This window comes from Eptesicus fuscus, chromosome 12 (genome assembly GCF_027574615.1).
Source record: "Eptesicus fuscus isolate TK198812 chromosome 12, DD_ASM_mEF_20220401, whole genome shotgun sequence".
In the NCBI taxonomy this organism is placed as follows: Eukaryota; Metazoa; Chordata; class Mammalia; order Chiroptera; family Vespertilionidae; genus Eptesicus; species Eptesicus fuscus.
The window spans coordinates 69411806-69430462 of NC_072484.1; the positions used below are offsets into that span (position 1 = coordinate 69411806).

At 48.9% G+C, this 18657-nt stretch overlaps 1 protein-coding gene across 5 annotated transcripts in view; it reads right to left on the reverse strand.

The window, feature by feature from the left end:
- TOX2 (TOX high mobility group box family member 2) overlaps positions 1 to 18657 on the reverse strand; it is a 107733-nt gene that overhangs the window by 26175 nt on the left and 62901 nt on the right. For all 5 annotated transcript variants that reach the window (XM_028137106.2, XM_054723874.1, XM_054723875.1 and 2 more), the window contains exon 3: positions 13873 to 14118. In XM_028137106.2, coding sequence (XP_027992907.2) covers positions 13873 to 14118 — 246 coding nt within the window. The remainder of the gene's footprint in view (positions 1 to 13872; positions 14119 to 18657) is intronic.

Here is an 18657-nt window from a genome sequence, read left to right on the forward strand (position 1 = left end):
AGAAATATGTTGGACCCATGTAACTATAAAGAGAGGCAAATTTATTTAAATAAATGGAGATTCACATTGTGTTTCTGAATGGCACAACTCAATAGCATGATGACATAAAATCTCCCCATTTTATTTGGTGGATACAATGAAATTCCAATATAAAAAAGGAATGGTTTTTGTCAAAGTGACTTAAAAATTCATCTGGAAGACGAAATGAGTGAGATTTGTCAGAAAATAGTTGAAGAGCAAGAACTGTGGGAAAGTTGTATTCCATACTTCGAAGCCAGCGGAGTGTAGACAGTGGAGTAAGAACATGAAAAAAGAAAATAATGGAAAAGTGAAGAAAACCCATGTATTTTTAAGTATATTTTTGTAGCATATTTATTTAGTAACAAATCAAGTCAGTGGGAGAAAGGAGGAAGTTTAAGTAAATGATATTGATAACCATTTAGCATTTGGAAAAACAATATTAGAACCAATGTGACATTTTATTGGAAAAGAGCTTCCTATGTTCCCACTGAAGGCAGAAACCATAAAAAAGAACACAGATTTAGGTACACAGAAAATGTGAGAAAGATTTAAAATGAAAAAAAAACAGCACCACCATTAAAACTAGATGGGAAGGAAATAAGCTGAGAATAAATATTTGCAATATACATGACAAAAGGGCTAATATTCTTAATATAGAAAGAGCTAGGCTAAATCAATAAAATTTCACAAGTGCCCCAATGGAAAATGGTACAGTGTGAGAGAAAAGACCAACCACAACCACAAGAGAATAAATTAAAATGTCCAGCTACTGTGCCGGATGGATGTCATTGCTACAGCAGATTAATAAGGCCTTGGGTACATGGTACATGACCACTGATTTGGAAAACGCATCAGAGTCAGTGTGGCCAAAAGGGGACTTGGGAGCATAGATCGCATGCCTGTGGCGGGTACCCCCCAAGGCCCCTAGGGAACTGGCCTTGTCCATCAATACTTTGGCAGATGAACATCTTGGGGGGAACTAGGAAGGATACAGAGTTTTCCATGTGGGTTGGCAGGGAAGGAAAACAAAGGCAGCCCATCCACAAAGTGCTTAGAGACAAATAATAGCATTGCTACCACTACCATGCTGAGCACTGTATAAGCATTACAGCATTTAATTTTCAAAACAGCCCCATAAGGATTATTAACACATCCACTTTACACATGAGAAAACTAAAGTTCAGAGGGGGTGGGTAATGTGCTCAACGCGGCAAGCAGCTGGAGGAGCTCGCTTAAATTCAGGTCTCTCAAAGTCCAACGCCAGTGACAGTGATTCTGGCAAAGTACTGACCCCTTTCAGCAGGGCAGTGACCCCATGTGAGTGTCCACATTAAGGGACCACAGTGGCAGTCAAGCCCAAAAGAGTATTGTCTCGTGTCATTGGCTGGACACAGGTCACCAGTGCTGTTGATACCGGCTCAGTTGCAGCCTTCTGCCATGTGCTGGGGCACAGTGAACATGGTCCCTACCATGGGAATCACTTTGGAGGGAGTAATGGGAAGATACAGTTCCAGTTTAGCATGACCAAGGTCCCAATGGTGGACAATCGCAGAAGGATGTGGCCAACATGCTGGCTACCAAGTAAGACTACGTCAAGTTCATACATAAGGCAGATGAGAGAGCAGGGAGGAGGGGCCTCAGGTGCAAGGACATGGGAGCCGAGGTATTGGTTCCCAAGGGAGAAGAGGAGTCCTGTGGGTTGGGGAGTGACCATCTCAGGCTGACCTTTTGGGCCCAGATTCACAGGTGGGAACCCCACATTCTGCTGTCACGCAGAGATCCCAGCAATCTCCCTGTCCTGGGTTTTCTTCTCTTCTATTGCACTCTATTTCTAATTCTGCCTCGGCCCTTGGTGCACAGTGACCCATGAAGCCTCATAAGGATGAGACGTTCTACAATCAAGGGAGATATGGCCTGGCCCCCTTCTCACCACAGGCTGGGGATGGCCATGCCAGGCTGTCTGTTTCAAAGCCTGTGCCCATAGGAGGCATGAGGGGCTGGGAGGAGTCAGGAACCTCAGGCAGAGCTGTGGGTCCTCTGGTTTCTCCGGGGGAAAGGTTTGCAACCGCAACAGATGTGACGAAATCCTCAAGGCAAACAGAAACACAAGGGGCAGTTCCGTGTGTCCTGAAAACGTTGGAGAATTCAGGACTCCGCTGAGGGTGACGGCCGTCCCTGGAGCCCTGGTTAAACACGGGGCTCAGGTCTAGGGTGGGCGTAAGAAGCTGTGTCAGTCACAGGCTCCCAGGTGAGGCTGACCCTGCTGGCCTGAAGACCTCATTTTAGATACAGATGCTGCTGGAGTCCCCCGACCCCCACCCAGATCAATTCCTGGAAGTGTTGGCTGTCAGAGGCCCACAGCTGCCTCCCTCTCCAAGAACGGCCCTTGGCCAATGGGAGCCATCTTGCCTAGAGAGTCATGGAGGAGGCACACTCCCATTCCAGCCTGTCACCCATGATTGACTCACACCTCACACTGGGGACAAATGCCAGCAACTCTGTGGTCTAATTCATGCTTGAGAGCTCCCTGCGGGGCCAGGCCAGCCTCCCGCTCCTGCCCGGATCTGAATACCATCTGGAATATCTCATTTACTCCTTGCAACAGCCCCAGGGGGACCCTGTGGCACAGAGAGGTTAAGTGGCTTGGCTAAGGTCCCACAGCTGGCTACACATGCAGCTGTCTGGCCCCAGAGCACCCCCTCCCAACCCACAAGCTCTCCTGACCCATGGCTCTGATCTGCCACCCCAGTGACGACGACCCCCTGCAGGGCCCATCCATGATATGCTTTAGAGACCTCTCTCCCTTGATCTCTACAACTCCCCTTGGTAATCGGGGCTTTGTCCAATCAACAGATGAAACAGTTGAGGTTGGGAAGAAAGTGACCTGCCCCACACAGTTGTTCGTGTTGGCAGACAGGACGGGAACCCAGGTTTCCCGACTCCAGTCTCTCCATCAGTTTCTGGAAGAACTTGCAATGGCTTATTCAGGACAGACTCTTCAGGACGCCAGCATCCCAGGCCCACGCTCCATCCAACAGACGAGGGACAAGGTCTAACTACTCATCCCAAACTCCTCCCCTTTTCCTTTGCTACCGAGACTTTGGGAAACAGCCATCCAGGCTAACGTGTTTGCCCCTCCCGCCTATCTCAGTGAGAGCTCTGACCACCTCACACTGGACGGACGGAGGGACAGAGGGACAGTCCCACCTCCCAGCTCAGAGGCCCGGGGGCAGGGGTGAGAGCTGCCTCTGCACCATGAGGGCGTAACATACTGAGGTCAAGAGAACAAGGTCCTCGTGTTGCCTCCACAACTTCCTGGCTGTGCGTCTCTGGACAAGCCCCTTGCCCTCGGAGTCTCAGAAACGCATCTGGAACCGAGGATAACCCCATCTCCTCTGAAGTCGGCAGGAGGGTTAGATGAGAGAAGGTGGATGCTACTATAAGACAGAAAAGGCTGCCCGGTACAGCACTCTACAGTTTGTGACGTGTTCACAGAGGCAGCCTTTACTTTTCATTCATGCATGCGTGTGTTCCTTCCGTCCGTCAGCCTGTCAGCAAACTCCTCTCAGGCACCTGCTACATCCCCGACACAAAGCTAAGCAGTATTTCAATAGCACAGCCACCCTGTGGGTTAGACAGCATCTTACTTAAGGCTCAAAGAGAGACAGTAATGCCCAAGATCAGCCAGCACGGCAGGACGGGAACCCCAGGACTCCAGGCTCCGGTTAAGTGCCAAGGTGTGGACAGCAGGCTGCCACCCTCCCGGCCGGGCCACGGCCCGACCCAGCTGCTGTGCTAACGTCTCCCACAGGACGCTCCTTTCCTCGAAATGCTCCTGGCCCAGCGGCGCAGGGACACGCTCTTCGGAAGCTTTAACATGTAGATGAGCTTTATTTGTCTTGTTGGCGTTTACGAAGACACCGGGTTCTAAATGGACAAAGCCGCAAGATGAGAGAAAGAGAACCCGAGACTGACTCTTTATTACCCAGCCGGAGCGGAGGGAAACGACTCCAATAGATCTCAAGTTTATGTGCTCCAGACACTCCACGGAGCCAGCGATGGCTTCTCAGCAATGCCGGCGGTACATTAAAAGCTCATTTTCCCCAACATGGCCCTGAATATGCAGTCGGAGCAAAGAGCCATTAGACAGGGTAATATCGAAGCTGCAGCTGACGAATGTTGCCGCGATTTTTCCTGAATTCTCCCTCATGACTCAGGAGCCAGTTCTCTGCCAAGCTTGGCACCTCGCCCAGAATGAAAGTTAAATGTCTGGCCTGTGCAGCCTTCACAGCCAGAGGGTCAGGACTCCCATTAGGAGCCTGGCAGGGGGTTGAGAGGATGGGCACCAGAGGGCGCCGAAGCGATCATAATACATCACAAGCTGTTCTGTGAGTCCCAGCAGGAAGGGTGGCCACTGGGTCTGAACAGGAAAGTGTAGGCAGGTGTGATGCTCCCTCCTCTCAGGCTTCTGCTGCTGTCCTCTGGCTTCGAAGGCTTGGCCCCAAGGCCACCGCCTCCAGGAAGCCTTCCCTGCTACGATTCACCTCTGAGCTCCTCATCTGTTTTTCATTCCTAGCAAGCACCTTATGCTTCATGCTGTGGTTACTTACGAATTTGAATGGCCCGACTCAGAGTCAGATAAAGTGGGTCTCAATCCTGGCCTAATCATTCCCTTGCTCATTCTTGTTTTCATTCACTCATTCATTTGAAGCTGTACAGGTGAGCTATGGGGTACACAGGCTGGGGAGTCAGCATGCCTGGGTTCAAATTTTAGCGCCACCACGATAGTTGTGTAATCAAGTGGTTTACCTCCCCATGTCTCTGATTTCTCCTCTGTGAAATGGCAACGATGATAATAGCTCCTCCTTCTCAGGATGAAGGTTTAAATGAGATACAAATAAAAAGGACTTAGCTGGATGCCAAGCACATAATATGTGCCAAATAAATGTTAGCAAATTGCAGCTGCTGATAATTCATCCATTCATTTAGGAAAAGTTCACCAAGAGGATATGGGGTCACACAAGGTGTGGTCCTTACCCTCCAAAGATCGAGATACTGTGCCACAGTGAGCATGGGCAGTGCTCCAAGGCATTGACCTCACAGTTCTATTCTTGGAGACGCTCCGCTCTTGGAGACGTTCAGGGAGCTGCCAGCTCTTGCCTGGCACGAGGGTTGTGAGGCTGAAGTGAGCCAAGTGGACACTTGGCTGCCGTTACCTGTCCCCCTCCCCCAGACTGTGAGGGCCCCAGGACATCTTTGAATCCCCCGTGGCTTACGCACCACTCTGCAGGCAACCTCCATTCACACGGAACACAGCCTAAAGGGTGCAGAGAGCACTGGGCTTAGAGTCAGAGGCCCAGGTTCAAGTTCCAGCTCTACTCTTTTTCTCACTATGTGACCTTGGACAAGTCATCTCTCTCCTCCCACTCATTCAGTCGATAAACAGCCATTGAGGGTTATCTGTTAGGCAGGCCCTGTGCTAGATGCTGGTGCCAGAGACAGACATAACGCATAGACCTGGCCTTCAGGCTGTCCCAGGCTGGCAGCACAGATAGGAATCTAAATGGACAACTACAAGTTGTCATGAATTCAGGCTGATCCCACCTCTATTCAAATTTTTTATTTACTGTTCATCATGGCTTTTTGTGGTAATTTTATTTATAAAAATAGCATATGAAAATATTATTTAGCTTGATTACTGAGTGTTTTGGCACTCCCTTAAATTTTGTGATCAAGACCAGTGTCTCACTTTCCTCACCCTCCTCCCAGCCCAGAGCATCCAGAGGGCCTCAGAGAGAAGATGACTTCTGAATTGGGTTCTGACGCAGGAATAGGAGTTCACCAGGTTGACAAGGGAGAAGAGCCCTTCAAGCAGAGGGAACAGCAGGCAGTGGTTCTCAACCAGGGGTAATTTTGTCCTCCAGGGGACATTTGACAATGACTGGAGGCGTTTTAAATTTTTATTTCGACTGGGGGAGTGCTATTAGAGCCCATGAATAGTGGGCAGAGGCCTGGATAGCCTACAATGCAGAGGATATCCCACAGCAGAGAATTATCCCACCCAAAATGTTGATAATGCTAAGTTAAGACACCTTATGCCCGTGGTCGGCAAACTGCGGCTCGCGAGCCACATGTGGCTTTTTGGCCCCTTGAGTGTGGCTCTTCCACAAAATACCATAGCCTGGGCGAGTCTATTTTGAAGAAGTGACATTAGAAGAAGTTTAAGTTTAAAAAATTGAGCTCTCAAAAGAAATTTCAATCGTTGTACTGTTGATATTTGGCTCTGTTGACTAATGAGTCTGCCTTATGCCAAAGCACAAAGATGTGAAATCCATGGCATCAGGCTACCATGGGATGATTCCTTGGCCTCTCGAAGCCTCAGTTTCAGCATCTGAAAAATGGGGATAATAACAGTTCCTACTTCAGAGGGTGGTTGAAAGAGGCAACGATACCAAGTCTGTGCACAGCAGGTGCTCAATAAATGTCCATGCCCCGTCCTGTCCCCCTTTGAACACACACTTCAAACTTTAAACAGTTCTCCAAAGAGACAGCATCCCAGAATTCCAAAGGAAACTGGGACACAGGAAAGAACACATTTTGTTCTTTTCCGACCTTTCTCTTAGTGAAAACCATGAGTCTTATCTCTCTGCAAACGCAAGCCTGTTCACAGAGAGCTAGCCTGTGTTGGCTTATCGCTGGCCTGAGTTTTAACAGGGAGTGAATTTTTATGACCGAGTTCTAAACCTTTGCAAAAGCCATTTTTAAACTAAAAAACGCTGACAGGTTCTTAACTACTATAGCTGCTAAATTAAGCATGAGGGGTGGGGTAAGGGGGAGGGGGCATGTGAAAGAAAACAAAAGTGCCCTAAAAGAGTTAGTGGAGGTAAAATAATGTTCATTAAAAATAGAAAAACAAACACACACAAAAAAACCCCTTTTGTGTTCAACTTCACACTCGTACATCATAATGTTCCAGTAAAAGGCCATTTCCCCCTGAGATAATAAAAGAATTGAATTTTTCCTTATCGGTCATCTATTTTTCTAGCTGAAGCTATTACTCCCGCTCTGGGGTTGCTAGGCAACAAGAAATATTAATAGCAGCTTTTATTAGCTTAGCTTTTGCAGCCGAGTACCAGAATGAGAAAATGGGAAACATAAATGTGTTACATAAATCTTTCAACCTTTCAGAGCCGGTGTTAGTCTCTGTTTTCATAATGATTTATTGAAGTGATGGTTCATTTATGAGAAAGAGGAGTGTAGGATAAGAAAACGGAGCAGTGCCCTGAAGGAGTGTTTGAAAATAAATAATTATAGCAGGGGAGCAAAAGCTGTTTAAAGTCATTTTTCTGAGTTTTATAAAATGTAAAAAGACATATTTCTTTCGCTTACTGCCTCTGGAAAACGGGAGGGGGGAGGGCGTTTCATCTGGACGCTGCTGAATAGAAAGAAACCCCTGGGCCTCGGGTTACCCCCACTGGGGTCCTCAGAGGCCCATTGGGAAGGTGAGCACCCCCGGTCCCCCTCCCAGAGGGGAGTGAGACAAAAGCATGGCACCCAGGAAAAGGCCTTCGCCAAGGGGTCCTGCCCTCCGGTCACGCAGCAGGAGGAGTTGGGGTTGGGACCTTCTCCTCTTCTTCACAAGCAGGGGGACTATCATTCTGCTGTTGCTCTCAAGCGCCGCGCCCTGACCGAGGTCCTGGTGTACTTCATATGCCCTCCCCCCCGCCCCCCAGATGGTGCCCTCTCCCCAACCCCAACCGCCTCAGAGTCTGATCCACCCCTACACCTACCTCTTGGACCAGCCCCCCACCGGGGAGCCAGCCTGACCACTGCCCCAGCAAAGCCGACCCCCAGCACGTCAGACTGGACAAACAAGACTGAAGCCACCCAAACCCCATCAGTAAAACGAACCAATGAATAAACAGAGTAGTTTACATTGATTGAACGCCTACTGCGTGCCAGGCACTGGGCTGAGTACTTTTCCTACATCTGATGACTGAGTCTTCCTGAGTTCCTATGAGGCAATAATATTGCCTCCATTTTACAGATGAAGAAACTGAGCTCAGGAATAGAGGGTAACAAATGGTAGAGCTGGGTTTGAACTTGGGTTGGCCTAACCCCGAAGCCCATGTTCCTAACTACTAGGTGATGCTATACGTCAAAAAAACAAAAACACACAAAAAAGCAAAACTTTATCACAGTAGATTACAAAAAGGGCTACACATCCCTGCCTCCCTGCCATGCCCTTCTGCTCTGTGACTCTTCCATTTCTTCCTTTAAGAGGTGGGGTCCAGCCCTAGCTGGTTTGGCTCAGTGGATGGAGCTTCAGCCTGTGGACTGAGGGGTCCCGGGTTCGATTCTGGTAAAGGGCACATGCGCGGGTTGCGGGATCCATCCCCAGTGGGGGTGTGCAGGAGGCAGCCGATCCATGGTTCTCTCTCATCATTGATGTTTCTCTCTCTCTCTCTCTCTCTCTCTCTCTCTCTCTCTCTCCCTCTCTCTCTCTCTCTCTCTCTCTCTGTCTCTGTCTCTCTCTTCCTCTCTGAAATCAATAAAAATATATATTAAAAATAAAAAGAGGTGGGGTCCACTTCTCTCTCCCTTGAATCCGGGCTAGACATGAGACTTGGCTAATGGGACAATAGCAAGTAAAGATTTGAAAAGTGCTTGCATATGGGGGCCTCCCCTTTCGTGATGGTCTTGGAAACCCTGTGATCACAGCCATGTGAACAAGCCCAGGCCACTACGGGATGACAGACCTGCCGCCAAGACATCCCCACTGGCCCCAGCTGACATTGGGCCAATTGCCGAGGTGTGAACAAGGCCATCCTAGACCATGCAGTCCCAGCCGAGCTGTAAGCTGACTCCAGAAATCAGCCGAGCCAGTCCAATTCAAAAGAACTACCTTGCCCTAGCCGGTTTGGCTCAGTGGATGGAGCACTGGCCCTTGGACTGAAGAGTCCCGGATTCTATTACTGTCAAGGGCACATACCTCAGTTGCAGGCTCAGTCTCTGACCCTGGGTGGGGTGCATGCAGGAGGCAACCAATTGCTGTGTCTCTCTCACATCGATGTTTCTCTCTGTCTAGCCCCCTCCCCACCACTCTAAAAATAAATAAATAAATAGATAAATAAATAAATAAATAGATAGATAGATAGATAAATGGAAAAATATCCTAGCGTGAGGATTAACAAAACAAAACAAAAGAGCTACCTTGCTGAACCACAGAATCACAAGAAACTAAGTTCATGGTTTGCTTTAAGCCACTATGCATTGAGGTGGTTTTGTTACACAGCAAAAACTGATACAATCCTAAAACAAAACAAAAAAATTATGCATTAAGGACAATAAAATGACTAGGTTTGAATCTCAACTACCTCCAAGTGTTGAGGGTCTTTGATCTCTTTTCCTCAGACTTGGGAGGGGATCCTCCTGAATCTCAACCTGTGAGAATCAGAGGCAGATCAAGTCTCCTGAGGGGAAGAGGGATGAGGAGGAGGAGGGGGAAAGAGGAGGAGAGAGAGATCGGAGGGGAAACAGAGCACAGGAAGAGAGGAGGGTAGGTTTTAGGGGGAATTCAAAGGAGCTCCCAGAGTCAACACACAGGCTGTGGCTCTGAGCCCTGAGCCCTGAGCCCTGCCCCCAGGCGCCAAGCCCTAACCCAGGCTCGCTCATGGGAACCATCTACAAAGCAAGGGGTGAAGTGGCAACTAAGGTACTACCCAGCCCTCTCTCCCACAGTCTACCCCAGGAGACCAGCCTGGAGAGACCTCTCGCTTGGCATGGGGGTCCCTGGGCCACGGCCCCTGCCCTCTCCAAAGGACCAGTCCTGGCAAGATGCTTTGGGACAGGGACCCAGAGCACAGAGCATCTGCCAAAGGTGTAAGGTCTCCAGGGAACTTGTCTGGGAGCGGCAGGCTTTGTCCCTTCCCAGGGTAATTCCTCTAGCACGCAGCGTTTTGATCCAAGTTAATAAGATTTAAACTCCCAGGTCAGTGGCACGTGCCATAGTGCCAGTGGAAGGTTTAGCTGACCTCACACCCATACACGTGTCCAGCGTGTCACAGCTGACAAAGCCACTCTTCCCATTTTTCTATGTGTGAGTTTGCCAGAGTTGGAATCCCAATTCCCATTCCATAGATAGCAAAACTCGGGCTGGGAGAGAAGTGATTTGTCTAAGATCCCAGAGGAAGCAGACAAAGCTGGGAGAGAAGATTTGAATGACAGCTGTGACCGTCCCCTATATTAATCGAGGCCGGAGACGGGACCACACAGCTCCGGTGACCCCAGGGCTCCGCCTTGGGAAACCCGTATTTCCCGAATCACCAGAACCCACATGGTACAGGGAGAGCTTTGCCAGCACTCATTTCCCGTCAGGCCCCGCCTCCACCTGCCCCAGCCTCCCAGGGTTCCTCTGGTCCTGCCAGAGGTGCAAGGTCCCCAGGGAACTTGGCTGGGAGCGTCGTGCTTTGTCCCTTCCCAGGATAATTCCTCTCCCGGGTAAACCAGGACTATCAGCTTGAACATTTCCCAAGGACGACTCCAAAATAAATTATTTCAGACTTACCAGAGGCTCCTTAATAAATTCCACTCTTCTGGTTTCTTTGGGTATTTTAGAAGCTGATTTATACATACAATATCTCTCTCAAAATGAGACAATCAACACAGGATAAAATTATTGAGTTATGAAAATAGGGGTCAGATGGAGGTGCAGTGCTTTAAATTAAACCGGCAAAATATATCTTTCATACTAAATTGACTCTTTTTGTCTTGGAAATGAATGTTTAATCAGTTAAGACACAGAAGTCGAGGGAGAAGCCTTAGCGGATTTAATTCCATCAAGGGGCCCAGTTCCACCACGATACAGGATTCCCGCCCGCAGCCACACCTTTAAAGCAGAAGGACCGACTCCCATGCAGGTCAGGAGGCCGCAAGGGCCAGGGCAGCCTCTGGGTCAGAGCCACAGGGCCTCGGTCGGCATTCATGAGATGGATGTCAAACGCCTTCGCCCCACCCACCTCTCCAGGGACAATATGCATTGCAGTCTCTGCAAACAGGGTCTGTGGCATCCTGCCCATCGGGGCACCTCGGTGCCACCTGTGGCCCCCCAGCCCAGCTGCTCCAGCCCTCAAACACCTGGTAAAACTGAGAGGTGCATGGTAGGGGACAGAGCTGGACTTGAATCCTGTTGGTTTTTGTGTTTTTGGTTTTTTTACTTAACAGTTGTGTGACCTTCATTCATTTATTCATAGAGCCTACTGTGTGTCAGGCCGTCACTTCCCAAAGGTGCCCCTTCTGGGTGCACATAGCACCATACACTGATCTCATCAGAGCATTTACTACATTTTCAGAAATGGAGTTTTCACCCGTCTCTCCACCTGCAGGAGTTCTTCAAGGGCATCTCACGGACGCGGGCTCAGAACAATGCCGGGTCCCTAGCAGGGGTTCAATAAAGGCTGCTGCACAGCTGATCACTGTTAGGCTGAAAAATGGCCCCCGAAGCACATCAGGTCCTCATTCCTGGAACCTGTAAATGTTGCTGTATTTGAGGGGGGGAAACCCAACAGTCTTTGTGGGTGTGATTAAGTGAAGGCTCCAGAGCTAAGGAGCCTGAATTATTCCCAATGCCATCACAAGCATCCTTCTAAGAAAGGCAGAGGGAGATTTCACCGACAAGAGAAGGGGACAGTGACGTGAGGACAGGTTAGACGGATGCGGCCACAAGCCAAGAACACTGGCCACCACTAGAAGCTAGAAGCAGCAACGGACAGGTTTGCCCCAGAGCTTCCAAAAGAAGCTCACCCTCTGACACCCTGATCTGGGCCCAGTGATACTGAGTTCAACTTCCAGCCTCCAGAGCTATGAGAAAGTCTATTTCTGGTTGTTTTAGGCCATCAAGCTTGTGACTATTTGTTAGAGCAGCCACAGGACACTGATACCTGCTCTGAGCCTCCATCTCCTCATTACAGTAATTCCTGCCTCACTCGGTTTTGGGAGCATTATGTGAGAAAATGTTTGTAAAGCCCTCTGCATGGTGCTTGATTCCTAACAGGTGATGACACACATTCCAGCATCACCCACACAGAATGCACATCCATCCACACACAGACACACACCTGCTTCCTGCAGCTCAGACCAATTTAAGAATTTGTCTTCGCCCTGGCCGGCTTGGCTCAGTGGACAGAGCGTCAGCCTGCGGACTGAGGGGTCCCGGGTTCGATTCTGGTCAAGGGCACATGCCTGGGTTGCAGGCTTGATCCCCAGTAGGGGACATGCAGGAGGCAGCCAATCAATGATTCTCTCTCATCATTGATGTTTCTATCTCTCTCTCCTTCTCCTTTCCTCTCTGAAATCAATAAAGAAATATATTTTTAAAAAAGAATTTGTCTTCGTAGTGCTTGTCTCTCTTTGCCTGAGTCCTGATGGACGGGCATGTTCTTACCTGGTTTCCTAATTGGTCCAGTAGCCCTTCCCTGGATGAAAGACTTTGCTTATCTTTCATTACTTAACAAGGGAATATAAAACTCAATGGGCCCTTGAAAACTCTGCCTAATGGAAGAATTAAAGCAATCTGAATTTGTGAAGCATCTTTAACATGAGCTTGTTTGAAAGAAATCTGGAAAATGACTGCAAAGTGGCTATTTGGACCGAGCCCAACAGAAGCATTTCCTAGGATGAGCGATCAGGGGGTCATCTTTGATAAACAGATAACGTCTTTTGTAATTATCAGAGCTATAATAACCAGGTGACCCTACCAAGGTACCTGCGAGCCTGTTCCTTTAGCTAAATGTGACTGACAGGCACACAGTGCCATTTGGTTACCGTGGGAATTCACTTTTATTGATATTACTACTAATAGCAAATATCCCCCGACGGTTTACTCATTGGCAGACACTGGCAAAGACTTCGCCTACGTTATCTCAGGTATACTTTACGGCAACCAGGAGGTGGGCACTAGGATGATTCCAAGACCAGGGAACTGAAGTGTGAGAGTGGAGCAGAGATCTAAGGCAAGTCTGTAGGACGCCGGAGCCCGCACACGGCTCCACATGGTCGCCATCGATCACCAAAGGCCTGTGACACCATGGCCCCGAACCACAGCCATCCTCACCCCCGCACTCACAGCCCTACCCTGGCTCGTGTTTGCATAAATCCCGAACTGGGACAGTCTAAAGGGGGGAAGCTTTTGTTAGGAAATTGGCTGCCAAGCAGCTCAGGTATAAGCATTCCGACAAAGTGGAATGAAAACCATACGGCTGTGGTATCTTCAGTTCTCCTAGAGAGAGAAGAGGAAGCTCAGGCCCTGCATTATTGATGGGCCCACAGAAAATTGTTCCTCAAGAAATGGAGCATCAATTTCCACTGAGCTCTTTAGCCAGACCTCCAACATTATAAAATGTGGATCTTGAGTAGTTGGCTTCTTCCCTCCCCTCTTCCTTTCTCTCCTTTTATTTCCCACCCAGATATATTTTTTTTAAAGTGGATTGTATTGATAGTTACACAACTTGAATATACTAAAAGCTACTGAATTGTACACTTTAAATTGGTGAATTATATGGCATATGAATTAGATCTCAATAAAGCTGTTAAAAATAAAAATTCAGGTGATTTATACTATTAAAAAGAATACTAAACAGAGGATTATAAACAGAGTTCCAGAAGTGAGCAGTGTGAAGACATACACTTTCCTCCATGCCCATCCCCATAGTCTGCAGATGCCCATGCAAGCAACCCAGAGCCCAGACCCTGCACACGAGCACAGGGTCCCCACCAAGGCACTACCACTCTGCTCCCCTTCCAACCCGCTTCCCTGCTGGAACTGGCAGGAACTATGGTGAAATAGAAACTCACCGTGGGCAGCTGGCCTGACAGCAGGTGGCTGTCCTGGGCCAGCATGTTGGACACCATGATGGCCGGGAGGTCCATGGCCTGGTAGGAGTAGGCCGGGAGCAGTCCGTTGGGCGCGAGGCTGTGGCACAGCGAGTGGTAGCCAGCTTCGTGGTCCCCCAGGTGCAGGAGGGACGGTTCTGGGAGGTTGGGCGGTGTTATTGGGGGGATCTCATAGTCTTCGTTGCTCTCGTTCTGGCTGTTGTAGGTCTAAAACATCAAAAGGGCACGTTGTCAAGGGTCAGTGACTTACAACTGCAGGACATGCTCGACAGCACCAATAACAATGGTGGTCACGAGTGTTTGGCCACGGAGAGAAGATCCCTCTGCAAGGCAGATGGTCAAGATGGCCCCCTGACCTGGTCAGGCTCCTGCCCCATCCCCATGGGTGCATCCTCCTACTAGAAGGTCTGCGTACAAACACCTGCCCTCCTGGTGGGGCCAGCTCCTGTTCACCTGCTCTCTGTTTTCCACCAGATCTGGCCACGACAGCCCACCATGAATCCACTGCCCCACACCCACCCATTTTACAGATGGGAGAACTACTCAGCTCCAGGAAGGACAGGGGCTCACCCCAGGCTAGTAGAAGAGTTGGAAATAGAGCTAAAGTATCCTGACTCCAGGCCTATGGTTTTCCAGGACAGCAGGACGACTTTCTCTTATGTGCTCCCAATACCCGGCCCAACTGGGTTCTCTCCTGGTCTTTCTCACCTTGGTGAACAGTACAACCTTTCTCCTAGGAGCACAAGCTAGGAGCCATACTAGAAACCTTTCTTTCTGATCCTGATTTGTTCATTTATCCCCCCTCATTGCTGCTCAGACCAGGATGTCCCAATACAACGTTGGAAAGAAATGATGAGCATTCCCTCTACTGGAATTCTCTGCCCCACCCCCTGCTCCCCCTTCATCTGGCTCATTCTTACTCATGCCTCAGCAGGTTTGGTGTAAATGTCTTCTCTAATACCCTCTAGAGTAGGTCAGATCCCATTGTACATCCCCAGGCTGCCCTGCATTTCTCCTGGGAAACACTCATCGAGCTCATTGCTAACTAACTTCTTGTATAATTATTTGTTTAACTAGATGCCCGATGCATGAAGATTCATGCAAGAATGGGCCTTCCTTCCCCTGGCTGCTGGCACCGCCTTCACTCCAGCCGGAGCTGCCTTTCTGCCTTTCCACGCTGCCCAGAGGCCCGGAGCAGCTGGGCCGGGGCACAATGCCTGCATTGTCGCCATGGCAATGCAAGCATCCCGCCCTGCCTCCAGCCGCTGGGTGCCAGCGTATGCAAATTAACCCACCATCTTTGTTGGGTTAATTTGCATAGTCACTCCTGATTGGCTGGTGGGCGTTGTGAAGGTACGGTCAATTTGCATCTTACTCTTTTATTAGTGTAGATGGTTAATGTGAGTTCTGCCAGGACAGTCCTTGTATGACCTGTTTTCCAGAACCTGGCACAAAGTAAGAGCTCAAAATGAATTAGTTGAATGGATGAATGAGCCATTTCCTAGGGCAGATGCCATAAGCACGCATGTCAGCATCCCACTTCACCTTCATGATGCCCCGGAGGTGGGCGTTACTGTCCCTGTTGTTCAGGAGGCAGCATGGTACAGTGGTTAAGAGCCAGAGAGCCTGGTTTGAATTCTGGTTTTTCTGTGTACTAGCTGTGTGACTTTGGGCAAGTCAGTTAACCTCTCTGTGCCTGTTTCTTCATATGTGAAAAGAGGGTAATAACAGTACATACCACAGACTTGCAATAAAGAACAAATAAATCAATACATGCAAATTGCTCAGGACACTGGAACATAGCCGGCTCTCTGTGTTGGTTGTTATTGCTGCCATTGTTGTGTTTGCCTGGAGTTTCAGAGACGTTAAGAAACTTCTCCAAGGACACAGAGCGAGTACACAGCAGCCCACGCACTCAGTATCCTCTCTCGTCTTCCCCGCTGTGAATGTTCCTAACTCCTCACAACACTGGTCTGTGCACCACGAGGTGGTCTGTCTTCAGCCTAATCACGGAGATGGGCTGGGGCTGATTTTCTTCAGATGGGGCGCAGCCACAGGCATCATGTAACTCAGAAAACAAGAGTTCCAGGAAGCCCTCCCCAGCCCCCTACCATCCTACACTAAGACTCCCCTCCTCTCATCCCCCCTCGCAGCCCATTGTATGTGCTCCCTATAGTACCATTGCCTCCTGAAATTAGTTCTGATTCTTGACTTACCCTCTGCTGCCTCCTGTCCCCCAGACCTCTGGCTCCATGGGGGCAATGGCTAAGGCTGTCTTGTCACCAGTGTGCCTGGCACACAGTAGGTGCTCAATTAGAAGGTGCTGAATAAGCACATGAAATGGGGGAGTGCACCAGGCTTTAGGCTTAGACCTCACCCACGTGCTTTCAAATCTACCCCTCCGGACAGATCCTAAGTCCCTACGTGACCTATTGTTCATGTCTGTCAATGTCCACCTTCCGCTCTGCCCACCAGCACCCAGAACAGGTGCTGGCACACAGCACGTGTCCAGTGGATACTAAATGACCGCACAAGTCCATTCCCTTCACTTCAAAACCAAAACCTCCGCACACTGGAACCGGCCCAATCAACCAGAAGCCTTTTGCAAATGTAAGCATATGTTGTATCAAAATATTGGAATAACACAGTTATGACAATTCATTTAAAGAGGCAATTAGCACACTTAAAATAATTAGACACGCAATCACATACATGCCTCCTTCGGATGCAATCAAACCCTAAATGCGTGACACCTGAAGAACAACCCCTTCTGCTACGGACTCATACTGAGCGCCTACTGTGTGCCAGGCACCAGACCCGGCTTTTCCACACACACTGTCCATGTAATCCGAATGAGTTCTGGAAAGAAGTGGTGATTCTCTCCATTTTTGCAGACAAAGATGAAGCTTAAAGAGTGGAGGTGTCACAGAGCTAGTGAGTCTTGGGTGGGACTCAAACCCAAATCTGTGACTCTGAATCCAGCAATTTCCCACTAGAAGATTCCTATTTCTCACTTCCCTGGAGTCAGACACGGGCACTCAATGGTGCCTAATTTGCTCTCTGGCACCAGTATCCTCACGAGGATGAAGAAAGAGATCCAAGTTGTAAGAGTTCTAGAAGCTAAAATTCTTAGCAAAACCTTACAGGGAAACCTCTGGAAAGAGCCGTCTCTCCTTCCACCCACTTTCTCACAAACCCACTCCGATCACATCTTCATCCCACCGTCCACCAAACTGCTTGGCAAGGTCGCCAATAGCCCCTGTGTTACTAAATCCAGTGGTCACATCTCCGTCCCCACCTGACCACCTTGATCTTCTTGGCAGCATTTGACAGAGTTGTCCACCCCCCTCCTCCTGGGAACAAATTTATTCACTGGCTTCTGGGGCACCACACATGTTAATCTTCCTAAATCGCAAGCCATTTCCTCTCCATGTCCTTTGCTGGTCCCCATCCTTTCCCCCAACCTATGAGTGCTGATGTGTCACAGAGCTCAGATTCCAAACCTCTCCTCTAAGCACACTGCGTCCTTTGTGCTGTCATTCAGACTGGTGGCTTTAAACCCCATCGATGTGCTGCTGACTCCCCAGCTCCTATCTCCAGCACGAACCTCTCCACTGAGTTGCAGATTCACATAGCCCACTGTTATCTGACACCTCTGTTTGGCATTTAATAGACATCTCAAATTTAATGTGTCCAAAAGAGAACCTGTCCATCCATGGTCCTCCCTTCCTCAACTAATGGCAAGTCCAGGCTTCTGGTTGCTCAGGCCAAAGGCCTTGGGGCTATCCTGGACTCCTTTCTCCTTCTCACACCCTACACTAATTCTTTCAGGAAATCCTATTGGCTCCATCTTCAGAATAAATATTAAGGCGTGACCACTCTGGTCCAAGCCATCATCCTCTTTACGGTAGTCTCCCACCTGATTTCCCTTCCTCGCCTATGCTACGGTCTGTTTTCACCCAGGGGCCAGACTTAATCCTGTTAAAATGTAGATCACATCGCTCCTCTGCTCACCACCCGCCAGTGGTCCCCTTCTCACTCACAGTAAGAACAGGGTCTTTAGAGTAGCTACATGGTCTAGTCCCCCCACTCCCACCTCTGTGCCTTTCACTTCCTTCACATCACCTCCTACTACTCTCCTTGTTCATGCCACTCTGGCAAACTAGGCAAGCTTCTGCCTCAGAGCCTTTGCATTGGCTGTTCCCTCTCCCTAGAGCATGCTTCTTGCAAATATTCACCCAGCTCATTCCATCGCCCCATCAGGCCTTGACTCAAACATCTCCTTCTCAGTAAAGTCTATGCTCACTGTTCAATTTAAAATTGCAAAACATTGGCCATGCTCTAGTATTTCCTTTTTATCAACTGTCATCTCTTAACATTCAATATATTGTCTATTTATTGTGTTTATTAATTATTATCTGTTTCCCTCACTAGAATGTCACCTCTAAGAAGGAGGAGGTTTTCATATGGTTTGTCACTGCTTTATCTCTAGTTTCTTCAACAGTGCCTGCCATGTAACAAGTGCTCAAAACTATTTGCTGAACGAATGAATGAACGAATGAATGAATGAATGAATGAACGAATAAACAAACGATCTACTCACCAAATGCCAGAAGAAATAGTGGTAAGAAAATGAATGGATTGGCTGACCATGAAGATCACCTGTCTAGGAGAAAGGCTGTTCTTGACTCTGGCCCAAGAGTAAGACTCAGATTGTTCAATTCAGTCCAGCATTCCTCACTTCAT